The sequence below is a fragment of the Equus przewalskii genome, chromosome 9, assembly GCF_037783145.1.
Source record: "Equus przewalskii isolate Varuska chromosome 9, EquPr2, whole genome shotgun sequence".
Classification (NCBI taxonomy): domain Eukaryota; kingdom Metazoa; phylum Chordata; class Mammalia; order Perissodactyla; family Equidae; genus Equus; species Equus przewalskii.
Window position 1 is genome coordinate 7,457,358 of NC_091839.1, and position 24,023 is coordinate 7,481,380.

At 39.0% G+C, this 24,023-nt stretch overlaps 1 protein-coding gene across 3 annotated transcripts in view; it reads left to right on the plus strand.

Annotated features, from left to right (window-relative positions):
* Nucleotides 1–16,830, plus strand: part of LOC103561563 (zinc finger protein 850-like) — a 32,645-nt gene extending 15,815 nt beyond the window's left edge. For all 3 annotated transcript variants that reach the window (XM_008536248.2, XM_008536247.2, XM_008536250.2), the window contains one exon: nt 15,287–16,830. In XM_008536248.2, coding sequence (XP_008534470.2) covers nt 15,287–16,479 — 1,193 coding nt within the window. In that variant the 3' untranslated portion in view covers nt 16,480–16,830. The remainder of the gene's footprint in view (nt 1–15,286) is intronic.
* Nucleotides 16,831–24,023: the final 7,193 nt, after the last annotated feature.

Below are 24,023 nucleotides of genomic sequence, written 5' to 3' on the forward strand. Positions count from 1 at the left end.
TCATATCCTTGCTCCAGATACAGTTTCATCCTTCCCCACCCTTTGTAGTAATTATTGTCAAATATGTTACATCTTATACATTATAAGCCCAATGATACAATTTTATAATTATTGCTTTATGAAATTCTTTTTTAAATTAGTTAAGAGGAAAAATTATGTATTTATGCTGCCTTTTATATTGAGCTACATGGTTACCTTACCAGTATTCTTTGTTTCTTCGTATAGATTCAAGTTACCATTTGGTGTCACTTCCTTTCAGCCTGAAGAACTAACTTTAGTATTTCTTGTAAGGTAGGCCTACTAGCAGCACATTCTCTCAATCTTTGTTTATCTGGAAATGTTTTTATTTCACTTTTATTTTTGAAGGATAGTTTCATTGGATATAGGATTCTTGGCTGACAGTTTTTCTCTTTCATCGCTTTGGAGTACTTCATTCTTGTGTTTTCTGGCTTCCATTGTATCTGATGAGAAATCAGCTGTTAATTTTATTGTCATTTCACTATACTTTTTCTTTTGTTTTTTATTAATATTTTTCTCCTGTTGCTTTCAAGGTTTTCTCTTTGTCTTTGAACAGTTTGGCTGTGATATGACTGGTTGTGGGTCTGTTTGTGTTTATCCTACTTGGAGTTCATTGAACTTAAATCTGTAGATTGTTTTTTATCAAATCTGATACGTTCCTTCAAATATTTTTTCTGTTCTTTTCTCTCTTCTTTTCCTGGGACTTTCATTACATGTATGTTGCTACACTTGGTCTGTCTCACAGGTCTCTGGGACTCTGTTCATTTTTCTTCATTCCTTTTTCTTTGCGTTATAGCAATCTCTATTGTTCTATCTTCAAGGACACTGAATTTTTTTTTCCACCAACTCACATGTAATATTGATCCCCCATAGTGAATTTTTCATTTCAGTTAGTGAACTTTGCAACTCCAGGATTTCTGTTTGTTTTTTCTTAATAATTTTTCTTTATTGATATTCTCTAATTAATGAGTCATTGTCCCTTATTTCTTAAGTATGATTTCCTTTGGTTCTTTGAAGCTATTTATAACTTCTCTGAAGACTTTTTCTTGGCTTCCTGAGAGAGAGTTGCTATTGACTGCTTTTCCCCCTCATGAATGGATCCCACTTACCGTTTCTTTGCATGTTTCATGATTTTTGTTGAAAACTGAACATTGCAGATAATATAGTATAGCAACTCTGATCTCTTCAGGTGTAGTAATTGCTATTTTTATTTTTTTATTTTAAAATTTGTTTAGTGACTTATCTGGACTAATTCTGTAGTCTGTTTTCCTACAGTGTGTGGCCACTGATGTCTCTGCTCAGTTGTTTTTTTTAAAATTACTTTTATTGTTAAGCCTAGTGCAAAGTTTTTACCTAGCAATTTATTTACTTTAGTGGCTATGTATAATTCTGGTTTTCTATTTGATCATGAGTAAATTTTAGTGATTTATATTTTTCCTGGGAATTTGTCTATTTCATAAAAAGTTTCAATATTATCGGCATCAAGTTGTTACGTACTTTAGTTATATCTTTAAAATCTGTAGTTTCTTTGGCTATATTTTCTTTTTTTTGAACTCATATGAGTATTTGTCCCTCCTCTTTTTCTTTATCTTTCTCACGAGAGGTTTGCCAGTTTCATTAGTCTTTTCAAAGAACTAACTTTGGGCTTGCTGGCCTTCTGTTTCTTCCCAAAGCTATCTTTACTCACACTTTACATAAGATAACTTATCAATTGTTCATATCAATCTGTCTATCTATATGTATATATTTAAATATATATAGTTTTTTTCCCCACTAATTTATTTAGGAGTAGAATGGGGGAAATAATGGCAATTATGGGGGAATTAAGCCTTCTAGCAAGACATTCTTGAGTCTGCCACTAGCAGGAAAATAGGGATGTATACAAGTGTTAGGGAGTGAGGGACCCTATCTTTTACTCTAACTGCCGCACTTACTGAAATTCCATATGATGGATCTAGCCCTTTGGGTTAACAAGAGTCCTTTATTTACCAGTTACCTTAGAGTTAGCATATTCCAATGGATGCCTACCAATATTTGTCCATCAGATAAAAACTAAAAACTAAAAGGATGGGAATATTCATTGCTGGCTAGGGAACAGACACTCTCTTACACTGCTGGTAAGAATAAAACTAGTACATTAAAAGTGAAAATATGCCTACCCTTTGAATGAGTAATCTCACTTTTAGAACCTATTCTACAGAAATAATAGTAGTAGCTAACGATATATTATACAGAAGTATAAGATTTCTTGGAATAGCAGTAACAATCTAAAAGTGCATTAATAGGGAAACTTAAATATGTATATCCACACAATGGGATGTTATGCAGCTTATTAAAGGAAATGAAATAAATCTGTAAATAGTAACTTTATAATTACCCCTGTTCTATTGTTATATGGGGAAAAAAGTTGCACACCAATATGTATAGGACAATTCTATTTTTGTAGAAAGACAAAAATACACACACATTTAGACACACCGTGCATGAATGTGTGAATAAATATGTTGCTATGCATAAAGTTGGAGAAAAGTGGGGAAAGAAACAACTTCAGTCAACAATTTATATACCTTTGGGGGGTAAGAAATCATGTGTTCCTAATAAACATTTGCAAATGTAACTCTTCTTGGAAATAGGTTATTCAGTGTGTTGAAAGTATAGCTGAGACCTTAGAGGACAAGGGGGCACTTAAAAAAAAGTAACAGTGGCTAAAAACTCAGATATAAATAAAAAATATGTAGTTACTTTATTTACTAGTGGTATCAAGACTTTAATTTCTTTAAGCATTATTAAACACAATAATTTTCTTCTCTTTGAGGTTATTCTAATATCTGAAGTCTTTCAGTTCTGTTTCTGCCATTTTTTTCAAGTGGTACCTTGTCTCCTTGTATATGTTAAAATTTTCTCTTATGAAGCACTCACTTTCCTTTGAACTTTATCTGTGAGAAATTTCTGAGGGTTGAATTGATTTTCTCCAGAGAGATTTTTTGTTTGCTTTTTGCCTTTTGCCCAAGACACAACCACTTTTATTTTACTTTTTTAGATTTAATTATTCAGTGAAGATTTATTGAGAGCCTTCTATATGCCAGACTCTTGGCAAAGATGTAAAGATTATTTTCGGAACCACTTTTAAATAAATTCTGCACTTTAGCTTTTTCAGACCATACAGGTCGGGTGAATTAAAACCACAAATGTGGGTGGAGGTCAGATTGTGGTTATAGGTTATCAGGAGAGATTTCTTTTGTCCTCTCCATCAGTTCCTAAATTGAATCAGGTGAGTTTCTTTGCTGTCATCTTCAGCACACTGGGATTTATATCTTGTTCCCTCATACACGAGGATGGAGCCCTTTGGAGTCCCAGCTTTAGGCAGGGTTTCTTATTAGCCTGGGCGATCCCTAGGCCATATCTTCTATCTTCTGTACCCTATACAGTCATCAGAGTAGTAGCTTGGGCGCCCCTACCAGAAGTCTCACAAGTTTTGACATGAAGAATTTTTATTATCGTCAGTTATAAAAAATTTCCACGATATTCTTTTTGACCCATTGAGCTTTTATAAGTATGTCTGTCTTTTTTCTTGTTTATAAAATTTCCAAATATTTTTTATAGTTTTTTTGTTATTGAGTTCTACCTTAATTGCCTCTAGTCAGTACTTACATGATCATGAGACCAGTTTCTGGAAATGTGTTAAGACCTCCTTCATGAACTGCTGAACTATCAGTTATTTAGAAGGATTCACATGTATCTGTACCTTCTTTTAATTGTTGCATGTAAAATTCTCTATATATTCAAAATAGCTAGCTTAATATAATCTTGAGGGGCTGGCCACGTGGCTGAGTGGTTAAGTTGGCGTGCTCCGCTTCGGTGGCCCAGGGTTTCACTGGTTCAGATCCTGGCCCGGAGATGACACCGCTTGTCAGGCCATGCTGAGGCAGCATCCCACATAGCACAACCAGAGGCACTCACAACTAGAATATGCAACTATGTATTGGGGGGATTTGGGGAGAAAAAGCAGGAAAAAAAAAAGATTGACAATAGTTGTTAGCTCAGATGCCAATCTTTTAAAAAAAAATAATAATGTTGAGATCCTCTATATCCTTTTTTATTTTCTGTCTGCTTGACTTATTAATTGCTGAAAGAGGTGTATTAAGATCTCTCACAATCAAAGTGAAGCTTTAAACTTGTATTCTCTCAATTTTTGCTTTGCATATTTAGAGATTATTTTGTTGGATACTTACAAGTTTAGAATTATTATTTCTTTCTGGTGAATTGAATATTTTATCATTAGGTAGTGATCCTCTTTATTCCAAATAATGCTTTCATCGGGAAGTTTCCTTTTTCTGATGCTAATACCCCAGCTTTCTACCCTAGCCTGATTTTCATTTTCTTATTTTTTACTTCAACTTTGTGACTTCATGTGTTTGTTTTTTTCTTTTAATAGGATTTGGCTTTCTCTTCTTTAACTGTTTCATTTATTATAATTACTGATGGATTTGAACTTTTTTTTTTAAGATTTAATTTTTTTCCCTTTTCTCCCCAAAGCCCCCCGGTACACAGTTGTGTACTCCTAGTTGTGGGTCCTTCTAGTTATGGCATGTGGGACGCCGCCTCAGTGTGGCCTGACGAGCGGTGCCATGTCCGTGCCCAGGATTTGAACTGGCGAAACCCCAGGCTGCCGCAGCAGAGCGTGTGAACTTAACCACTCGGCCATGGGGCCGGCCCCAGCATTTGAACTTTTTAAACATCTTATTTTGTCCTTTTTGTCCCACTTTCTCTGTTTTTATTTTTTGTCTTATTTTGTGTTGTTTTGGATTGATTTGGAGTTTAAAAACTAAAATTTGCTCCAGTGTTTATTTTTACTCCACTGATTTGGAATTTGAAAGCACAGACTCTGGAGCCAGACTGTTTGGATTCAAATTCTGGTTCTGCCATTTTTTTTTCAATTAACAATATATTTTGTATCCTTTCCATGGCAATACATATAAATGTTTCAGTTATTTATCTTTTATTGAGCTATAATTGACATACACAAATATATCAGTTTCAGGTATACAACATAATGATTTGATATATGTATGTATTGTGAAATGATCACCACAATGTCTACTTAACATCCATCACCATACAGTTACAGAATTTTTTTCTTGTGATGAGAACTTTTATGAATTACTCTCTTAGCAACTTTCAAATGTGCAGTACAGTATTAACAACTATAGTACCATGCTGTACATTACATCCCCAGGACTTATTTATTTTAGAACTGGAAGTTTGCACCCCTTTACCCACATCACCTACCCACCCCCAACTCCCACTTCTGGTAACCACTGATATGTTCTCTGTAGTATCTATGAGCTTGGTTTTTTTTTTAGATTCTGCATATAAGTGAGATCATATAGTATTTGTCTTTCTCTGTCTGACTTATTTCACTTAGCAATAATGCCCTCAAAGGCCATCCATGTTGTTGAATGCCAAAGCTTCCGTTTGATGGCTGAAATAATGTTCCTCTGTGTCTATGTGTGTGTGCGTGTGCGCGTGTATGTACCACATCTTCTTTATCCATTCTTCCATCAGTGGACAGTTAGGATGTTTCCATGTCTTGGCTTTTGTCATTATTTGCTGTGATTAACATGGGAGTGCAAATATCTTTTCGAGTTAGTGTTTTCATTTTCTTCAGATAAATACCCCGAAGTGGAATTACTGGATCATATGGTAGTTCTGTTTTTAGGGTTTTTTTTTTGGTGAGGAAGGTTGGCCCTGAGCTAACATCTGTTGCCAGTCTTCCTCTTTTTGCTTGAGGAAGATTATCGTTGAGCTAACATCTGTGCCAATCTTCCTCTGTTTTTGTGGGATGGCAACCACGCCGTGGCTTGATGAGTGGTGCTAGGTCCGCGCCCAGGATCTGAACCTGTGAACCCCGGGCCCCCAAAGCAGAACATGTGAAGTTAACCACTACACCACCACGCTGGCCCCAAAAAGAACTTTTTAATCATCATTATGAACTCATAGATTTAAAAAATATTTGATGTTTCTCAGTTATTACAGTACTGCTATTATTCTTAAATCCATGGTCAAATTGTCCCATCTTTGACCATTGGGAGCCTTTTCAAATTGATTCCTGAGTCCTTTTGACATGACCCTAGGAGTCTTTGATAGCTTCTTTGCTTTTCCAATGTGCCACTGTGCTCCAGGCTTATAATATACATTTCCTGCCCTGTCCCTGAGATGCTCCAAAGAGCCCTGATTCTTTGGAGTGAGAAATGGTATTTAGAAACAGCAGCTAGTCATTGCCTGCTTGTGCTGCTGGATTGCTCATTGTTTCTAAGACTTCAATGGATGGAACTAGGAAATATTTGGGAAAAAACCACATCATGACTGCATTTTCATATTTCTAATTCATCCATTGACTTTTAAATTTCAATTATTTTTTTATTTTTAGAAGTTCCATTTAGATCTTTAAAAGAATTTCGCCTGGTCATTTTGTTTATCAGTTGTTATATTCTCACTTTTTTTAAAAAAGAAACTTTTAGTTTTACATTTACTGAAAAGTTGTGAAGATAGTACAGAAGATTCCCATATAACCCACACAATTTCCCGTTATTAACGTCTTTCATGTGTACATTTGTCACAATTAATGAACCAATACTCTTCCATTATTATTAACGAAAGCCCATGCTTGGCTCAGATGTTCTTAGTTTTTACCTAATGTCCCTTTTTCTGTTCCAGGACACCACATACATCTAGTTGTCATGTCTCCTTAGGCTCCTCTTGGCTGTGCCAGTTTCTCAGACGTGTTTGTGACAGTTTTGAGGAGTCCTGGTCAGGTATTTTATAGATTGTCCCTCATTGAGACTTGTCGGGTACTTTTTGTGTGATTAGACTGGGTTATGGATGTTGGGGAGGAAGACCATAGACGTAGAGTGCCATTCTCATCATGTCCTCTCACAGGCGCGTACAAACAACATGACTTCACATTGATGTTGACCTTGATCACCTGGCTGCAGTAGCGTTTGTCAGGTTTCTCCACTGCAAAGTTACTCTTTCTTCCTCCCTTTCTGTACTCTAGTTTTTGGAAGGAAGACACTATGCACAATCCACACTTAAGGAATGGGAGTTATATTTTAACTCCTTGGGCAGAGAATCTAAATAAGTTATTTAGAATTCTTCTGCACAGGAGATTTGTCTATTCTCCATTTATGTATTTATTCATTTATTATATCAGTATGAACTCATTTTATACTTTGAATTATAAGTTTAATACCACTTTATTTACTTTGTTACTCAGATTATTCCAACTTTGACGATCGGGAGCTCTTTCACTTGGCTTCTGTGTCCTTTGGACGTACCCCATCATTGTGGGTTTTCAGGAGCACTTCCTTACTTGGGAATACAAGATGCTCCAGGCCCCCCATGTATATTTCCTGTCCCAGTCCTAGAATCAGCAATTTCTTCAAGGAACCTGGTTCCATTTATTGGAGAATATTATTAGAAATCAAGATCTGGGTACTTGGTGTACTTGTCAGTACTTGGGTACTTTCTCACTTTTTTGACTTCATCTTTAAAATATATATATATATATTTCATATAGTGAATTATATTATTTCTCTCTTAGTATCTGAAGTGGCTGCTGGCCTCAATCTTCTCTTTGTTATTTCTGCTAATGCTCATTTTGGTGGTTTATTTCTGCTAGTCTTTGGTTACTTTTCATTGTGAATTTCTGTGTGGCTGAATCTGGGTTGGAAACATTCCTTTAGAAAATTATTTGTTTCTTCCAGAGACCAGGACTACTTTTTAATTAACTTCTCAGCTTGAGGTGTCCCTGAGAGGTACTGTAAATTCAAACCCCAGTCTTATGTGAGGACAGATCTTTATTAATTCCCAGGTGAGACTTTTTTGGTGCTGGTGGGGAAATCTAGAACCATGGCAGAGGAAAGCACATTACTTGTCAGCTCCCTTGTCTGGCAGGAGACTTTCTTCCTAGCTCACTCTTTACTTCTGGCTGTGGCTTCTTTGCAGTTCTGGGTTTTATGCTGTGGCCTCAGGTTTAGCGCTTAACCTTGCAGGTTTTGAGTCTTAACCTCTTCTTCGCGTGGATATTAACCCACAAAACGCTTGGTTTCCCCTGTTGAGCTTTCCCCCCGAGATAGCTTCACTGTTTGCATTTGCTTGCCACTCCAGTTTCAGTTTTCTTTTCTGTGTTTTGTATGTTCATACTGTTTTTGTCCTTAGGGATTTCCCTTACTTTTGTGGAAGCTCACCAGAAGGTTTAAAGATACGTTTGTTTGACACATCCAGCATTTGGGTGTTTTGCAACACAGACTGCTTTTCATAACAGATAGTGTACCATATTGCCAGAAGTGGAGGTTGCAATGGGAGAGATGAGTAAGAATGTTAGTACCAGCAATGTTTGCAAAATACTAGACACAATCTAAATGTCCAAGAACAGCTAAATAGATCAATAAATCACCCAACTTCTATTGTATGCTATGTAAAACCAAAATTGTCAGGAAATGAATGAATTATAACTAATGTATCAATTTGACCATAAAAAAGTCACAGAAAACCAGAAGTATGATGCTATTTATATAATATTCAAATTTTGTTAAACTGCACAGTATTTTAAATAATGATTCATATATATATAGTAAATAATAAAAAAGAAAAGGAATGAGAAATACGAAGTTCAAAATAGTGGTACCTGTAGGGTACAGGAAAGTGGGAACGATTTGCTTTAGGAGGGATATACCGGGAGCATCAATAATATTTGTAATGTTTTATTTTTTTAAGCTTAGTGATGGATACATGGTGTTCATTTCATTATTCTTCATACCTTTTTTATATATCTATATACAAATGCACAAACCACTCTTGTTTATATGTATTTCTTAACAAAAAATACTTTCTGACTACTTTTAGTGAAGCTAAAAGTAGGAATAAGGTGGGCAGCTGGGATGCTGTATTAGTAACTCACACACAAATAATGATAGATTAGACTAGGGGTCAGCAGACTAGGTATGGCCTGTGAGCCAGCTGCCTGTAAATAAAGTTTTACGGGAACGTAGCTACATCTGTTCATTATATGTTGTCTGTTGCTACTTTTGTGCTGCCGTGGCTGAGTGGAGCAGTTACAGTGGAGACTGTATGGCTTGCAAGCCTAACATATTTACCATCTGGCTCTTTAAGAAAAAGTTTGCTGATACCTATGATGTTAACAGTAGAAATGTTGAGAAAATTAGATCTGGGATATTTTTCAAAGGTTCAGCCAACAGGATCAGTAGTAGTTGGATATGTGATCCTCTGGCAGAGTGGAGGGGGTGGAGCTGGAAATCACCAGCATATGGATAGTTTATAAAACCATAGGACTGAATTAGATCATTTGGTAAATGAATGAAATACCGAGAGGAGAAGAGGTCAAGGACCATGCTCTGAGACGTTCCTCCACTTGGAAGGCAGGAAAGCAGGGTGGTACATTAGGTTGGCCAGTGTTCTAGTTTGCCTGAGACTGGAGTTTTCCAGGATGTGGGACTTTTCAGTGCTATAATCAGGACAGTCCCAGGCAAACCAAGATAGTTGGTCACCCTAGATGGTATCTTAAAGGAGACTAAGACAGACTGGTGAGTAAAGTAGGAAAATGACCAAGGAAAGTATGGGTGTACAGTAAGTCAGCTGCCACATGCTGCTGGCAGAAGGGTGACTGACTGCTAGATTTAACAAAAGGGAGGGTTTGGGTGGTCTTAGAGGGCTTTTTCAGTGGAGTTATGAAACAAAAATCATTCCTGATTGAAATTACTTTGAAAAAATTGTAAGAGAGTTCTGGGAAAATGGTGGCAGTGGATGTGTAATGTTTTTGCTTTCCTTGAATCTTCCCCATCTCCCACCAAACAAAACAAACAAACCAAATAGGAAAGCAACTAAGAGAGCAAAAAACAAGTCCGCAGGTAACATCTACATCAACGTTAAGTGACAAGTCATCCCCTTGAACCCTAAAAGAGGCTTAATTGAGAATAAACTGACAACCCCAAGATCCTTTTGGTGTCTGGAGCTTTTATGGGATGAAGTAGAAGCAAAGTGAGGGAGAGTCTGACAGCTATGAGAAGAAGAGAACCCTCAAATCACAACTTTACAGACACTTCATCAAAGAGGATATATGGATGGCAAATAAACACATGAAAAGATGTTCAACGTTGTTAGCTATTGGGAAGATGCACATTAAAACCATGATGAGGTACTACTGCGCACCTATTAGATTGGCTAAAATAAAACATACTGCCCTTACCAAGTGTTGGCAAGGGTATTGAGCAACTGGAACTCACATACATTGCTAGAGGGAATGCAAAATGGCCCAGTCACTTTGGAGGATTGTTTGGTAATTTCTTATGAAGTTAAACACACATGACCCAGCAATCCTCATGAATAACCCAGAGAAATGGAAACTTATGTTTACAGAAAAGCCTATACATGGTATTTGTAGTAAGCTCTGTTCATGATTGCCCCAAACTGAAAACACTGCAAATGTCCTTCAACAAGTGAGTGGCATATCCTTACAATGGAATGCTACTCAATAAAAAGAAATGAACTATAAGTACATGAAGCAACTTGCAAGGATCTCAAGGGCATTATGCTGAGTGGGAAACATTGTGTAAAGGTTACTGTGTAATTCCATTTATATAATAATCTGGAAATGAAAAAAATATAGAGATAGAGAACAGATCAGTGTTTCCCAGGGATTAGGGACATGGGAGGGAGTGGTATAAAGGGATAGCGGAGGGAGTTTTAGGGGGTGATGGAACTATTCTGTATCATTATTGTGCTTACATGAATCTCTACACATATTAAAACCTTAGAACTGTACCCAAGAAAGCTTTACTGTATGTTAATTTAAAATTTTCAAAAAGTTAATTAAAAGCAGTAGCAAAAGATTGTAGTTTAACCTTGTACAAAATTGCTTTAAGATAAAAGAGAGGGGCTGCCTCTGGCCGAGTGGTTAAGTTTGCACACTCTGCTTCAGCGCCCCAGGGTTTCACCAGTTTGGATCCTGGGTGTGGAGCTGGTACCGCTCATCAGGCCATGCTGAGGAGGCATCCCATATAGCACAACCAGAAAGACATACAACTAGAATATACAACTATGTACTGGAGGGCTTTGGGGAAAAGAAGAAGGGGGAAAAAAGATCAGCAACAGATGTTAGCTCAGGTGCCAGTCTTTGGAAAAGATAAAAGATAATAAGGAATAAAACATTTCCTATAAACAATGAAAGGCACAGCAGCAAGTCATATCTACAAACTGTGTCATAATGTTTCAAAATTAGCTGAAAATTTCAGAAAATGGCAGACATTCTGAAAGTACAATTCTACAGAATTAGAAAAACTCAGATATGAGGTGATTGGAGAAAAAAATTGAAAAGATGGTGACATAACTTAGGAAAGAATTAGAAATAAAATAAAAAACCATTTCAGAAGTCAAGACCAAACTAGAAGGAAAATAAAAATGAAAACATGCAACAAATGATGACTTAGGAGAAATAGAAGATGGAAAAGAAAGAAAACTTCAAAATCAAGGAGAAATGAACAAGGAGAGAAAAAGGATTAGACAGAAAAAGATAGATACAGAAAGTAGACAATGAAGGTTAAACATCTTCATTAAGACTTCCAATAATTGTGCAATGAACAGAACAATTGCCAAAAATGATTCAAGATAACTTTACTAAAATTAAGAAGAAAAGGATTGAAAGTTTGTTTTGAAAGAGTACACCATGTGACCAGGAAAATCATACCTTTGGCATCTAAGCATAAAGACCAGTCACTTGAAAGGAAAGGAAAATCAGATTATCATCTGGCCTTTGTATAGGAAAGCTTTATTCCAGAAGATGATGTATATTTTTCTGTTTAAGGTATACAAAGACATAAATTTTGAGCTAAGAATTTTACATCTAGCCAAATTGTTATATACATGCAGAAACTTAGGTGATATCGTTTCCCTAACCCCTTCCTGAGGAATCAACCAGAAAGTGAGCTTCAGAAAACTGAAATAGACATAAACCTAAAGACTAGGTCAGCATTAAATATATAATAACCTGTATATCTAATACCAAGTGGTGGTATTAAGGAAGACAGTATAATATTATTACTTAGATATAATAGATGTGTGGATATAATTCCCCAGGAAGTAGGGTAAGAATGTGGGGAGTGTATGAAAGATACAATAAGCTTGCAAATTACCTTATAGATATTAACAGGGAGTAATTATTTTAAATCAGGCTAGGGGAGGGAGAAGAGATTAATAATTATTTTCCTTGTTTCTCATATTAGGAAGCCAGTAGATAATAGCAAAAAAGAAAAAAAAGGGACAACAGTTATTATATAAATTTATTAGGATAAAAATAACCATTGGATCAAAACTGTAAACTTGACCAAATATGAAAAGATATACCCCCAAATAGAGAATAAGTAAAATGGTATACATCGTATAAAAGACTGTATATAAAGGATATGGATGTGTGCATGCTCAAGTGTTTGTTTCATAAATCAAAATGATAGAACTAAGGCCAAACACTGGTTATATAAAATATGCTGCTATTTATCAAAAACAGGAAGGATATTATATATATATATATATTTTTTTTCTTTTTGCTTGAGGAAGATTTGCCCTGAGCTAACATCTGTGCCAGTCTTCCTCTATTTTGTGTGTGAGTTGCTGCCACAGCATGGCCACTGATGAGTGGTGTAGGTCTGCATCCGGGAACCAAACCTGGGCAGCCAAAGAGGAGCGCGCTGAACTTAACCACTAGGCCTCAGGGCCAACCCCCGATATTGTATTTTTTTTAAAAGTCTTTTTAGTTGTTTGCTACAAGAGGTGGGCAAAGGAGTAGGATGAAGAGGACTTCTTTCACCATACTTTGTTTTGTAGATTTGAGTTGGGAACTATATAAATATATTACATAATTATAAAACAAAAGTAACTTTAAAAAAAATCCCTGAAACCAAAAGAGAAATGAAATAACTCAGTCTAAAAGTTGGTTGGTATCCAGTGGTTATATATCCTAAGAACAAAAGAAATGACAAAAAAACCCCACCTTACATTGTTTTTAAAAAGTAACCGTATTAGTGATAGCAGTGTTGATATTGTTATTCTGAGAATGTGGTGTGTGTAACGTGGAATAAAATAAATGAGCAATTTACTTGGAGTCTTTTAAAATCAAGACTTTCAGTATGGGAGAAAGGAAAGGGAACATTGGTAACGTTAAGTAAAAGCCCGGTAGTCCTGAATATGAATTGGGAGGATTACTTTGAGCTCAAGCTGTATTTTATCTTTAACTATACGTCTTGTAGATTAAAGGTAATGATCCACAGAGCGGGGTTCTGAAATGCTGGTCTGTCTGAATCCTGTGTCCTCACTAAATCTCCTTACTATTTGACTTTGAGCCATTTTGCAGCTTTTACTATCAAGTCACTTATTGCTAGAGACTTTGCCTGAGTTACTGTTTCAAGGACAAACTTTATAGCATCTGCACCAAATGATAGTTTCATTGAATCCACAAAACGTATCATACTGTAGTCACAGCAGTATTTGTGTTGTAATCATTCTGTACTCAACTCAGCATTTTAGAATTTTCTGTCTCCTCCATTGCCCGGATTGCCATTCGCCATTATTTCCTTCTGCTTACATCCAGCGTGCCCTTTGTTGTAGAGTTCCTAGTGCCCCAGTCTCCTCAGACTCATTCTGCCAAATAGTTGGCAATTCTAGTCTCCCAACGTTCTCAAGTCCCTCTGCTCAACATTACATAGCTCTGTTAATTACGTTTCAACCTGTTCTAATGCCTGGAGAAAAGAAGTTTTCTGGGAAGTAAAAATACAGTGGTCTTGGACAGAAAGGAGTGGAAGGGAGGCCCTGAGAAAGGGTTTGGAGGAACAAAATAGACTGTGTATCGGAAGGAAGGTTGAGGAATACTACAAATTCAAGTGAAGGGTAGAAGAAAAGGCACCTCAGTATAGTGGTTGAAATAGGGAAACAAAAGATAGTCGTGTCTATACATAAATGGCAGTGAGCATTGAGAGAGGTATATATGTAAAGGGAGAAAAAATTGGATGGATGGGAAGTTAGGTGGATATAATAGCATTTTTCCACTTGTACTGTTTAATAATCTAGCTTTGGTTATGATTTTGTTTTAGTCTCTGAGGGAACTGATGAAATAAAGAGCATATATCATCTTTTCAGTGATATGGGAGAGATTAAAATCAGAGACAGATGTTTCTATTCTAACTATTCTATAATTATAAATAGAAATGAATATTATAATTCTTAAATACCTTTCCTAGTTCCATATCTATATAATATTTCCCTTTATCCCTATAATAATTCTCTTTCATTAATGCAGTGATTCATTCATTAAACAATTATCTGTGGAACCCCTTTTATGAGTAAGATGTTGGTTATTCTGTGTTGAGTGAAACAGCCATTGTTCCTGCCCCTCAAGAGCTTTAACAGGAAGAAAATAAAAGATTACATATGAATAAATGATTGTATAATTCTAAGATCCAGAAAATTGCAACAAGAGAGAAAATACTAGATGAGATAGAGAGAATGAAGAAGTGAATTTAAATACGGTTGTCTAGCTCAACCCTTCTAAGGAAGAGCCTTATAGTATGCTACGAAGCCAGCCATGCAAAGAGCCAAGTTTAGAGAATTTCTAACAAATTAAACAGTCTGTGGAAAATTTTGAAAAGTAAATTTCAGATGCTCACAGGTGATGACTGTTTGGTACATAATGAACAGTGGGGAGAAGTGTGTTGACAAGATGTTGGATAGGATTTTGATTGAGGTATGCCAAAGAAAAGATGAGATTACAGAAGATCTCATAAACTGTGGTAAGGAGTTTGGATTTTATCCTAAGTACAACTGGAAACCATTGAAGAATTCTAGGTGGGATTCTTAAATTTGGTGCAATATCAGAAGTGGCTGGTTGAATGTATTAAAAATAGGAAACCCAAGACCTATTGGTGTAAATTCTTACTTAGGTGATTGACATCCAATTTTTTAATAGACTATGTGATTCTGATCTACACCTGAATTTAGAAACTACTGACTTAACCTGTTTTCCTGACAACCTCCCTCTTCTTTAAGTGTTTATGCTCTTGACCTCTTTTTCAAATTGAAGGTCATGTACACATCTTTACTTCTTATGGACATTATTTTCAGCTTTTCCCCTATTTCTACCATAGAAGTTTTATTTCACCCCAAAGAGGAAACACTATGTGTTTACTTTCTGGTTCTCTTTCAGACTTGGAGTTCAGATGTAAGACCAAGGAATTGTTTCTGCAAAAAGAAATCTGTGAAGTAACATCATCCCAATGGATAATAATGGAAAAAAGTCATAGCTTCTTGGGCTGCAGTATCAGAGATGACTGGGAATGCAAAGGCCAGTTTGAGAGGCAAGAGATAAATCAGGAGGAATATTTGGGGCAAGCATTAATGACTTATGAAAAAATGCCAACTTTCAGCCTGCAGACATCTCTTACTCTACATCGGCACATTTATCCTGGAGAGAAATTCTGTAAATTCAATGACTGTGAGAAGGCCTTTATTTATGGCTCAAAACTTATACAACAGCAAGGAATTCATATTGGTGAGAAACCATATAAATGTAAGGAATGTGGGAAGGTCTTTAGTCATTTTTCCTATCTTACTGAACATCAGAGAATTCATACTGGTGAGAAGCACTATGAATGTAAGGAATGTGGGAAAGCTTTTATTCGTGGCTCACATCTTATTCAACATCAGAGAATTCATACAGATGAGAAACCCTTTGAATGTCAGGAATGTGGGAAGGCCTTTAGACAGTCTGCACACCTTACTCGACATCAGAGGATTCATACTGGTGACAAGCCTTATAAATGTAAGGAATGTGGGAAATCTTTTATTTGTGGCTCAGAACTCACTCGACATCAGAGAATCCATACTGGTGAGAAACCCTATGGTTGTAAGGAATGTGGGAAGGCTTTTAGATTGCGTTCACAACTTGGTCAACATCAGCGACTTCATACTGGTGAGAAACCTTACCAATGTAGGGAATGTGGGAAAGCCTTTCTTCGTGGCTCACAACTTACTGAACACCAGAGAATTCATCCTGGTATGAAACACTATGAATGTAAGGAATGTGGGAAGGCCTTTATTTGTGGTTCCCAACTTTTTCAGCATCACCAAATTCATACTGGTGAGAAATCCTATGAGTGTGCACAATGTGGGAAGGCCTTTATTTGTGCCTCACAACTTACTCAACATCAGCGAATTCATACTGCCAAGAAACCCTATAAATGCAAGGAATGTGGGAAAGCTTTTGTCCGTGGCTCAGAACTTACCCGACATCATAGCATTCATACAGGTGAGAAACCCTATGAATGTAAGGAGTGTGGGAAGGCCTTCAGACAGTCAGCACACCTTACTCAACATCAGAGAGTTCATAATCTAACATAATTACTGCAGGAAACCCTGTGTTTGCCATTCCTTTGTCAGAGATCATCAGATTTCATGTGACAGTAAAATACAGTGGATGTGGCAATTCCTTTTATCTGATATTTAGTTTATTCAGAATCAGAAAATTTAATACTGAAAAAAATTGATAATGAATGTAGAAAAGTTTTCTAGCATTATTCAAACCTTGCAATTCTACAAATTCACACTAGAGAACGTAGTAAATGAGGAAAGGCTACCATTTACTCTTTATGTGACATTAGGCAAATTGTTTAACTTCTCTATGCTTAAATTTATTAATTGGTAAACTGTTGATAGTAATAGCATCTATTTGTAATAAAGAGTCTGACTCCAGTTTTGATGTTTGCTGCTTTTTAAGCCTCACCTTCTCTATCCTCTTTGTCCACATGTCTGGAAAGGCTGACAGGAAAGCCTGTGTACACCTCCTTTGGAGTCAGTGGGAAATTTAAACTTTGCAAAGTCCAGCCCACGTCCAGTCCCACCCTGTAAAAAAGCCAACCTGTTCTCTCTGCCTTGCTCAAGCCGTTCCATACCTGCTTGTGTGGGCCCTGCTCTGCCCAGGGGCCCCTTTTGTGAGTAACAAACCTTCAGAATCTCTTGATGTGTGGAGTGTCATCAGCCTCAACATTCAGTGTAAAATTGAGAGGAAGGTCAATCCCGACTCTGTGAAGTGACCACAGATTAATTTGTGTAGCTGGCAGGACAGTCTCTAGGCTATGACCACCACTACTTGGAGATGTTTCTTCTCTTGCGTTTGGCTTACTAGCTGGTGCACACCACTTTAAATAGTGTGGGAGATGGCTCGGCTGCTTGCTGGCAAGGTCATGCTTTGAGTTGTGCTGCTCTCTGCTGCATTTGCTGAGTCCTACAGAGCCTCTGTTATAGATTTAATCTATAACTGATTAAATCTGTTATAGTTAGAAGTCTTGATAATTGGTATTAGGGATGGGTATGGGATTGGGGTCCTCCTTAACGTGGCCTTGTGTTGTGTGTCTTGGCACGGATACATCTATGTGTGTCTTGGTTCCAGCATATGCTGTAACTGATGCTGGCTAAGGGGAATGACTCTTATTCTGTGACTGCTGGTTGTGTGTCTCAAGCAGGCACTGGCCCCTGTTCTATAGAAATAGGAGAAAGAGTGATACTCCGTACAATATACGCACCCACCCACCAGCTGGTTCCTTGTGAAAGAGCAGTCATTTGAGAGTGAAAAAGCAGACATGTGGTTTGCTGAGGTCTCTACTCTTAAGAGCAGACGGCCGACTAAGAGCTTTAAGTATTTCTGCTGCTGCTCCCCAGGACTCAGGAACAACAAAGATCTTGATCCTCAGGATTATTTGGAAAAACACCTATGGTGTCCTGTGGCACAGATACTTTTTAACAGATCCTACTACTGAAGTTAGTCCCCATTTCAAAGTTTCCAGGGCTGCCCTCTACCACTGCAGAACCCCCACCAAAAGACCTGGTATTGGTAACACTGATCTGGGCTTCTCATCCCAATAAGACCCCAAGGAGCTCCAGGTTCTTCCATGACAAACTACAGAACATCCAGTCCCTTCCTTGCCCAAACCTAGTCTCTGAAGTGTAGGACCCACTGCCCCATTCCCTAACCTGGGTCAATGGCAATCTCGCTAGCCTCGTAGGGACATAGCATGCCCTTGGGACCCCAGCCACCACCCACAGATAATTGACCCTGTGCAACTGTGGTGGTCCACTGGTCACCACACAATGTGTAACCTTTTACAGCCTTTATTGATACCAGTTTCCAAATCGTGGTGATGCCCAGAAACCCCACGAAATTTAAAGGAGACCCTCACTGTGTTCTTTTGGGCATTACTGGACATAAAATTAAAGGCAAACAAGTCCACCTTACCTTGACCACTGGCACAATAACTTTGCCTAATTTTTCAGTGGCCATGTCTTACACCCTCTTTGGATTTTCCATTATTGGGATAGATGCTCTAACTGGTCATGTGGCCCATTAAAATAAAATTAAAACTCTGGCCCTTAATGTTGGCCTGACCAAATGGAATCTCATGGATCTGCCCCAATTCATCAAAGTTCTTGATATGGCCCAATATAGATTGAAACAGGGCCTTAGATCAGGTAATTATCCTATTTCTCCACCTTACAGCCCAATTTGGTCTGTCTTAAACCTGGAAAGAATGAGTGGTGCCTTACAGTAGATTAACACAATGTTAATGTCATCCCACCCATTAAAATGGGACCTAACATAACTGAAATGACCAAAAGGGTACAAGTTTTCAGTTATAAGCTAAGTTCTTGGGATCTACTGTACAGCACAGTGACTAATAGTAATACTATTTTGTATACTTGAAATTTGCTGAGAGAGTAAATCTAAGTGTTCTCACCACACGTGCACACATACACAGATAAGTATGTGAGGTGATGGATGTGTTGATTAACCTGATTGTGGGAATCATTTCACAATATGTATATACAGTCATGCACTGCATAATGATGATTCAGTCAACAGTGGACCACATATATGATAGTGGTCCCATAAGATTAGGACCATATAGCCTAGGTGTGTAGTAGGCTGGACCATTTAGGTTTGTGTGAGTGAACTCTATGATGCTCACACAATGATGAAATCACCTAACAATGCATTTCTCAGAACGTATTCCTGCTGTTGAGTGACATATGACTGTATATCAAATCATCACGTGGTACACTTTAAATATATACAGTTTTGGGGCCGGCCCCACGTCATGGTGGTTAAATTTGGTGCACTCTGCTTTGGGGGCCTGGGTGTGTAGGTTCAGATCCCAGATGCAGACCTACACCACTCGTCAGCCATGCTGTGGCAGTGACTCACATATAAAGTAGAGGAGGATTGGCACAGATGTTAGCTCAGGGCTAATCTTCCTCAGGCCAAAAAAAAAAAAAAAAAAAGATTGACAACAGATGTTAGCTCAGGGTGACTCTTTCTCAGCAAAAAAATAAAATATATATATGCACACACACAATTTTATGTGTCAATTATACCTTAATAAAGCTGGGGTAGGGGGGAGAAATGACCAACACCATTCCATCTTTCACTACCAAATACTTTGCTGTTATAGATTTAGTTAACGTGTTCCATTTAGTACCTATTTCAACAGCCTCTCAGTTCACATTCAGCTTTGAAGGGACACAATACATTTTTACTCAGTTGCCCGTGGGGTATGTAAGTAGCCTGACTATTGCACATAATCCTGCTGACAAGACCTCAATTGGATCCAGGTGTCCGTATGTTCCCAGGTATGGCACTACATTCATGACACTCATGTTGGGATAGTCACTAGATACTGACACAGGACATACAAACATTTACCACTGCACTTACTGAGAGGGGATGGGCTATTGCTCCACATGAGGTTCAGAGGCATGTCGCCTCAGTTAAGTTTTTAGGCCTCATATGGTCTGCTGAGGGCAGCTCCACCACTCATGTACTTAAAAGGCAACTTCTAACTTTATCAGGCCCAACCACTCACAAGCAAGACCAACACCTGTTAGGTCTCTTTGGCTTTTGGAGGCAACATATTCCTGTTTACAAATATTACTAATGCTTGTTTATGCCTTCACCTGCAAACCACTGTGAATGGGAGCCCGTTACAAGAGAAGGCCCTAGAGTCAGTCCAGACGACCATATAACGTTGCTTCTTTTATTACTTCCTGGAGATTCCTTCATGGTGCAAACTCTGGCAGCCACTTGTTATGGTTTTTGGAGTCTGTGGACCACCCATGATGGCTGTAAGTTGCCCATGGGCCTCTGGTGTAAAAAGCTGCCCACTTCAGTTCCATGTTACACACCATTAGAGCTGCAACTGCTGGCTGCATACTGGGTCCTCCTAGAAATGGAGGCTCATAGGACCTGACCCTGTGACTCTACACCCAGCTGCCCAATATGCTCTGGGTCATGGAAACAGTACTCTGCAAGCTTGAGATGGCCAATGAGATCTCCTTGCTGAAGTGGAAGTGGTACCTACAGGATAGTCCCCAACCTTGCCTCTCTGGCATATTCCTCCTGCAGGAGGAAGTGACCTCCTCTGTCCTCAGTCCTTTGCCAGATGCTACCATGCTGGAGGATGTCATCCCTCTCCCAGACCCCTTGGTTACCTGGGGAGCCCCTTGGGACCAACTGAGTGAACAGCCAATGGAGTTTGTATATTTTATGGATGGTAACACCATCATCTCACGTGATAGAACTTGCTGGAGGGCTGTTGTTTTTATTAGGGTCAGCACAATTGGCCATACTCCAGGCAGTTATCTTGGCATTGGAGGATGTCGTGTCCAACAATCCAGGATAATTGCCAATAGTCTAGCCATTTAATCCAGCCAATGGCAACAACAATTTCTCATTCAAGGCCTCCCCCTTTGGCATAATAAAGAACTTTGGGTGATTCCTTGCCTCTTAGACATCAAACATACAAATTAAGGTCACATGTGTCTCTGCCTACACCAAGGCTCAAACTGCTTAGGCCAAATTTAATGCCCAAGCTGATAGATAAGCACAAATTTTAGAGACTCAGGCCAAAATCTCCTCAGGTGACACTCCAGATCCCATTTTCCTACTTCTGGTCCAGGGCCCGTGAGATACCAGAACATCGAGGAGCTTCTACCCTTACTGCTTGGGATGAATGCAAAAGTCTTTCCCTCTGTTCTGTCATGGCCAGTGTGGTAACAAGCCAATGCACTCTGTGAGAAGACCTGTCATTGACAATATAATTCTTAAGGTGCCATCCCACAGCAGTCCTGCTCCTACAGTCGCTGGCAAATGGATTTTATTAGGCCACTGCCATCCTCTGCTGGTGCTGGTCATTATGCCTTGACCATGGCACATACCTACACTGGCATCTTACATGCCCACGCCACTAAGACATGCAGGAGCTCCCGTACATGGCCTCACTAAAACACTCCATTCTCTTTGGAGTTCCAGACATTATTGACCAAGGCACTCACTTTACTTCTCAAATTACACAACCTTGGCCTCTTGAACAAGGCAGTCAATGTAACTTTCACCTTCTTCAGCTGAGGCTGCCAATCTTCTACAACACTACACCGGTTTGTTTTAACAAACCTTAGTGAAATTACAAAATCAGAGTGGGCTTCTAAATGAGTCTCCTTCCTGCTACTGGCCCTCATTGAACTAAATTCCTGGCCCTGGGGTCCTCTACTTTGTATCAAAACGTATTGATAACATCTTAATTGCCTTTCCTTGCCCTCTGGTGAGACTTCACAAATCAGGGTTTTTGAAGATCACACTGAACTAGAAATTTCTCATTTTCCTCTTCTGTCCCTTTTGAGTCCTGTCCCCATCCCAATTTCGATGGAAGTCAGACCAAGGATGGATTGTTAACTATAATCCGTTCACTACTGAATGCCCCTCTGGGCTATCTGCTAGAGCGTTCAGGCACCCTGATGGTGATGATTTGTCTAAGCCACAAGCTTTGCCACAATTTTCAAGCTATAAAGGATATTTAATTGATAATGATGATCTCACTCAGGAAGATCATTGACCCAGGACCCATACCCACAATGGTGTGGAGAGCAGAGAAAGGCCAATGGAGATTAATATTGGTCAATTACCTGACCGTATTGCTGCCTAGGCAGCTGATCTTAAAGAAACCTTCACAATAGCACAACCCAACCTCTGTCCATGTATTTTTGTTGGCCACATCTTGAGACCTAAACCTCAAATACTTTCCTGGTCCTCCCTTCAAAACACTAATTTCAGCTATTAAGGATGGCTTCTTATTATCTTATGATCAAATTGCTTACTGGCAATATATTAATCTGGGTTGTCCATGTAAAATACTGTCTAATATTTTAGCCCCCAAGGGTTATTGGTATTCTTGCCCTAGATACCTCCTCACTTCTGTTTTCATTTATTCCTCTGCCTCAGGCTTCTCCTTAATTTGACTTGCACTGTCTGCATTTTGGGGCAAAATGTAACCTTTTGGTCTGTCTCTAAACACACTGCAATGCCAATCTTATTCCTACACAAGAGTGCTGTATTCTTGCCAATTGCCCTTATTCAAGTGACAACACTGGGAGTCACTGGTGCTGCCTTAGGAACCCACAATATTATACAACAAAATAAAATAACTGATGCCAGTCATGAAATGTCCAAGATAATAACCAAATGTATAATTAAAACTTAATAGCCCTCGGGGCTGGCCTGGTGGCGCAGCGGTTAAGTTTGCACATTCCGCTTTGGCAGCTCGGGGTTCGCCGGTTCGGATCCCAGGTGCGGACATGGCACCACTAGGCAAGCCATGCTGTGGTAGGTATCCCATATACAAAGTGGAGGAAGATGGGCACGGATGTTAGCTTACGGATGATGTTCCTCGGCAAAAAAAAAAAAAAAGAGGAGGATTGGCAGCAGATGTTAGCTCATTGCTGATCTTCCTCAAAAAAGAAAACAAAAAACCTTAATAGCCCTCAGAGCCCTAAATGAAGGGCAACACTTCCTGGCAGCCATGGTTGCAGATAGTCGTCTTGCATTAGGCTGTCTACTGGCCAGCCAGATAGACATTTGTTCCCTTAAAGGTACTGCTTGCTGCATGGGGATAAACAAACAGGCCTCCCTATCCAGGAAGAAGTGACACAGGCTACTCTGGAGGGGGAGAGAAGAGATGTTAGATCCCCACTCTCTCCCTCCCCTGTACCTGGGCTTCTGGGTCCAAAGGGGCTCACGTCCTAACAAGGGAACTTTTCCCCATTGACTGGGATGTGGGCAGTCTGTCCTGTACCACGTGCAAGCATAGCACCTTTCATCCATCCTCCAGGATAATGAACCCAAATCTTTTGGCCCCCACACTTTTTTCTCCTGAAGTTTCAACAGCCTGTTGCACCAAGTGTGTCTACTGGTGCCAGGAACCTGCTTAGAGTTACTCAGCTTGTGAGAGCCCACTGACAGTCTCTGGTCCCATTGTTGGAAGACCACAAACAGTGGCTAGGGAATAGCTTCCTTAGCTTTCTCTGAACACTTTTGTTGGATCTCTAACCTGACCCATTGGCCAAGCTCATCAGGGAAGTTAGGGGCTAAAGAGAAGGACCTGAGAATAGAAAAGCTTACATAAACAGTCTGCTAGCATCTTTCAAGAATGCCCCATGGTTTCCACTAGCACTGCCCCAGATCCACTGGCATGGCTGGTGAAGTGTCCCAGGGGCTCTGCCAGCACTTCCCAAGACCCATTAGTGACCCTCAGACTCCTGCAAACAATCTTCTAGCACTCCTCTAGAATGTTCCCCATGGACTCTGTTAGCACCTCCCAAAGGTACCCTGCAGGATTCTTAAGGCTTTTTGCTCTTCCAGAATGGCACTGTGCCTAACTGAGTAGCCTGCTTGATGCACCAATCTGTCAGGGCTCACCTGAGCTAGAAGAGAGAGCTCTGAGCTGCCAGATGTCAGAGGAGCCAATTAAAGCAACAAACCAAAAAGGAAAGAGTTAAGCCTTTAATCACATTGCAATAGTATAAGCAAGAGATTAGAACTGGAGGAGACACCGACTCCGCCA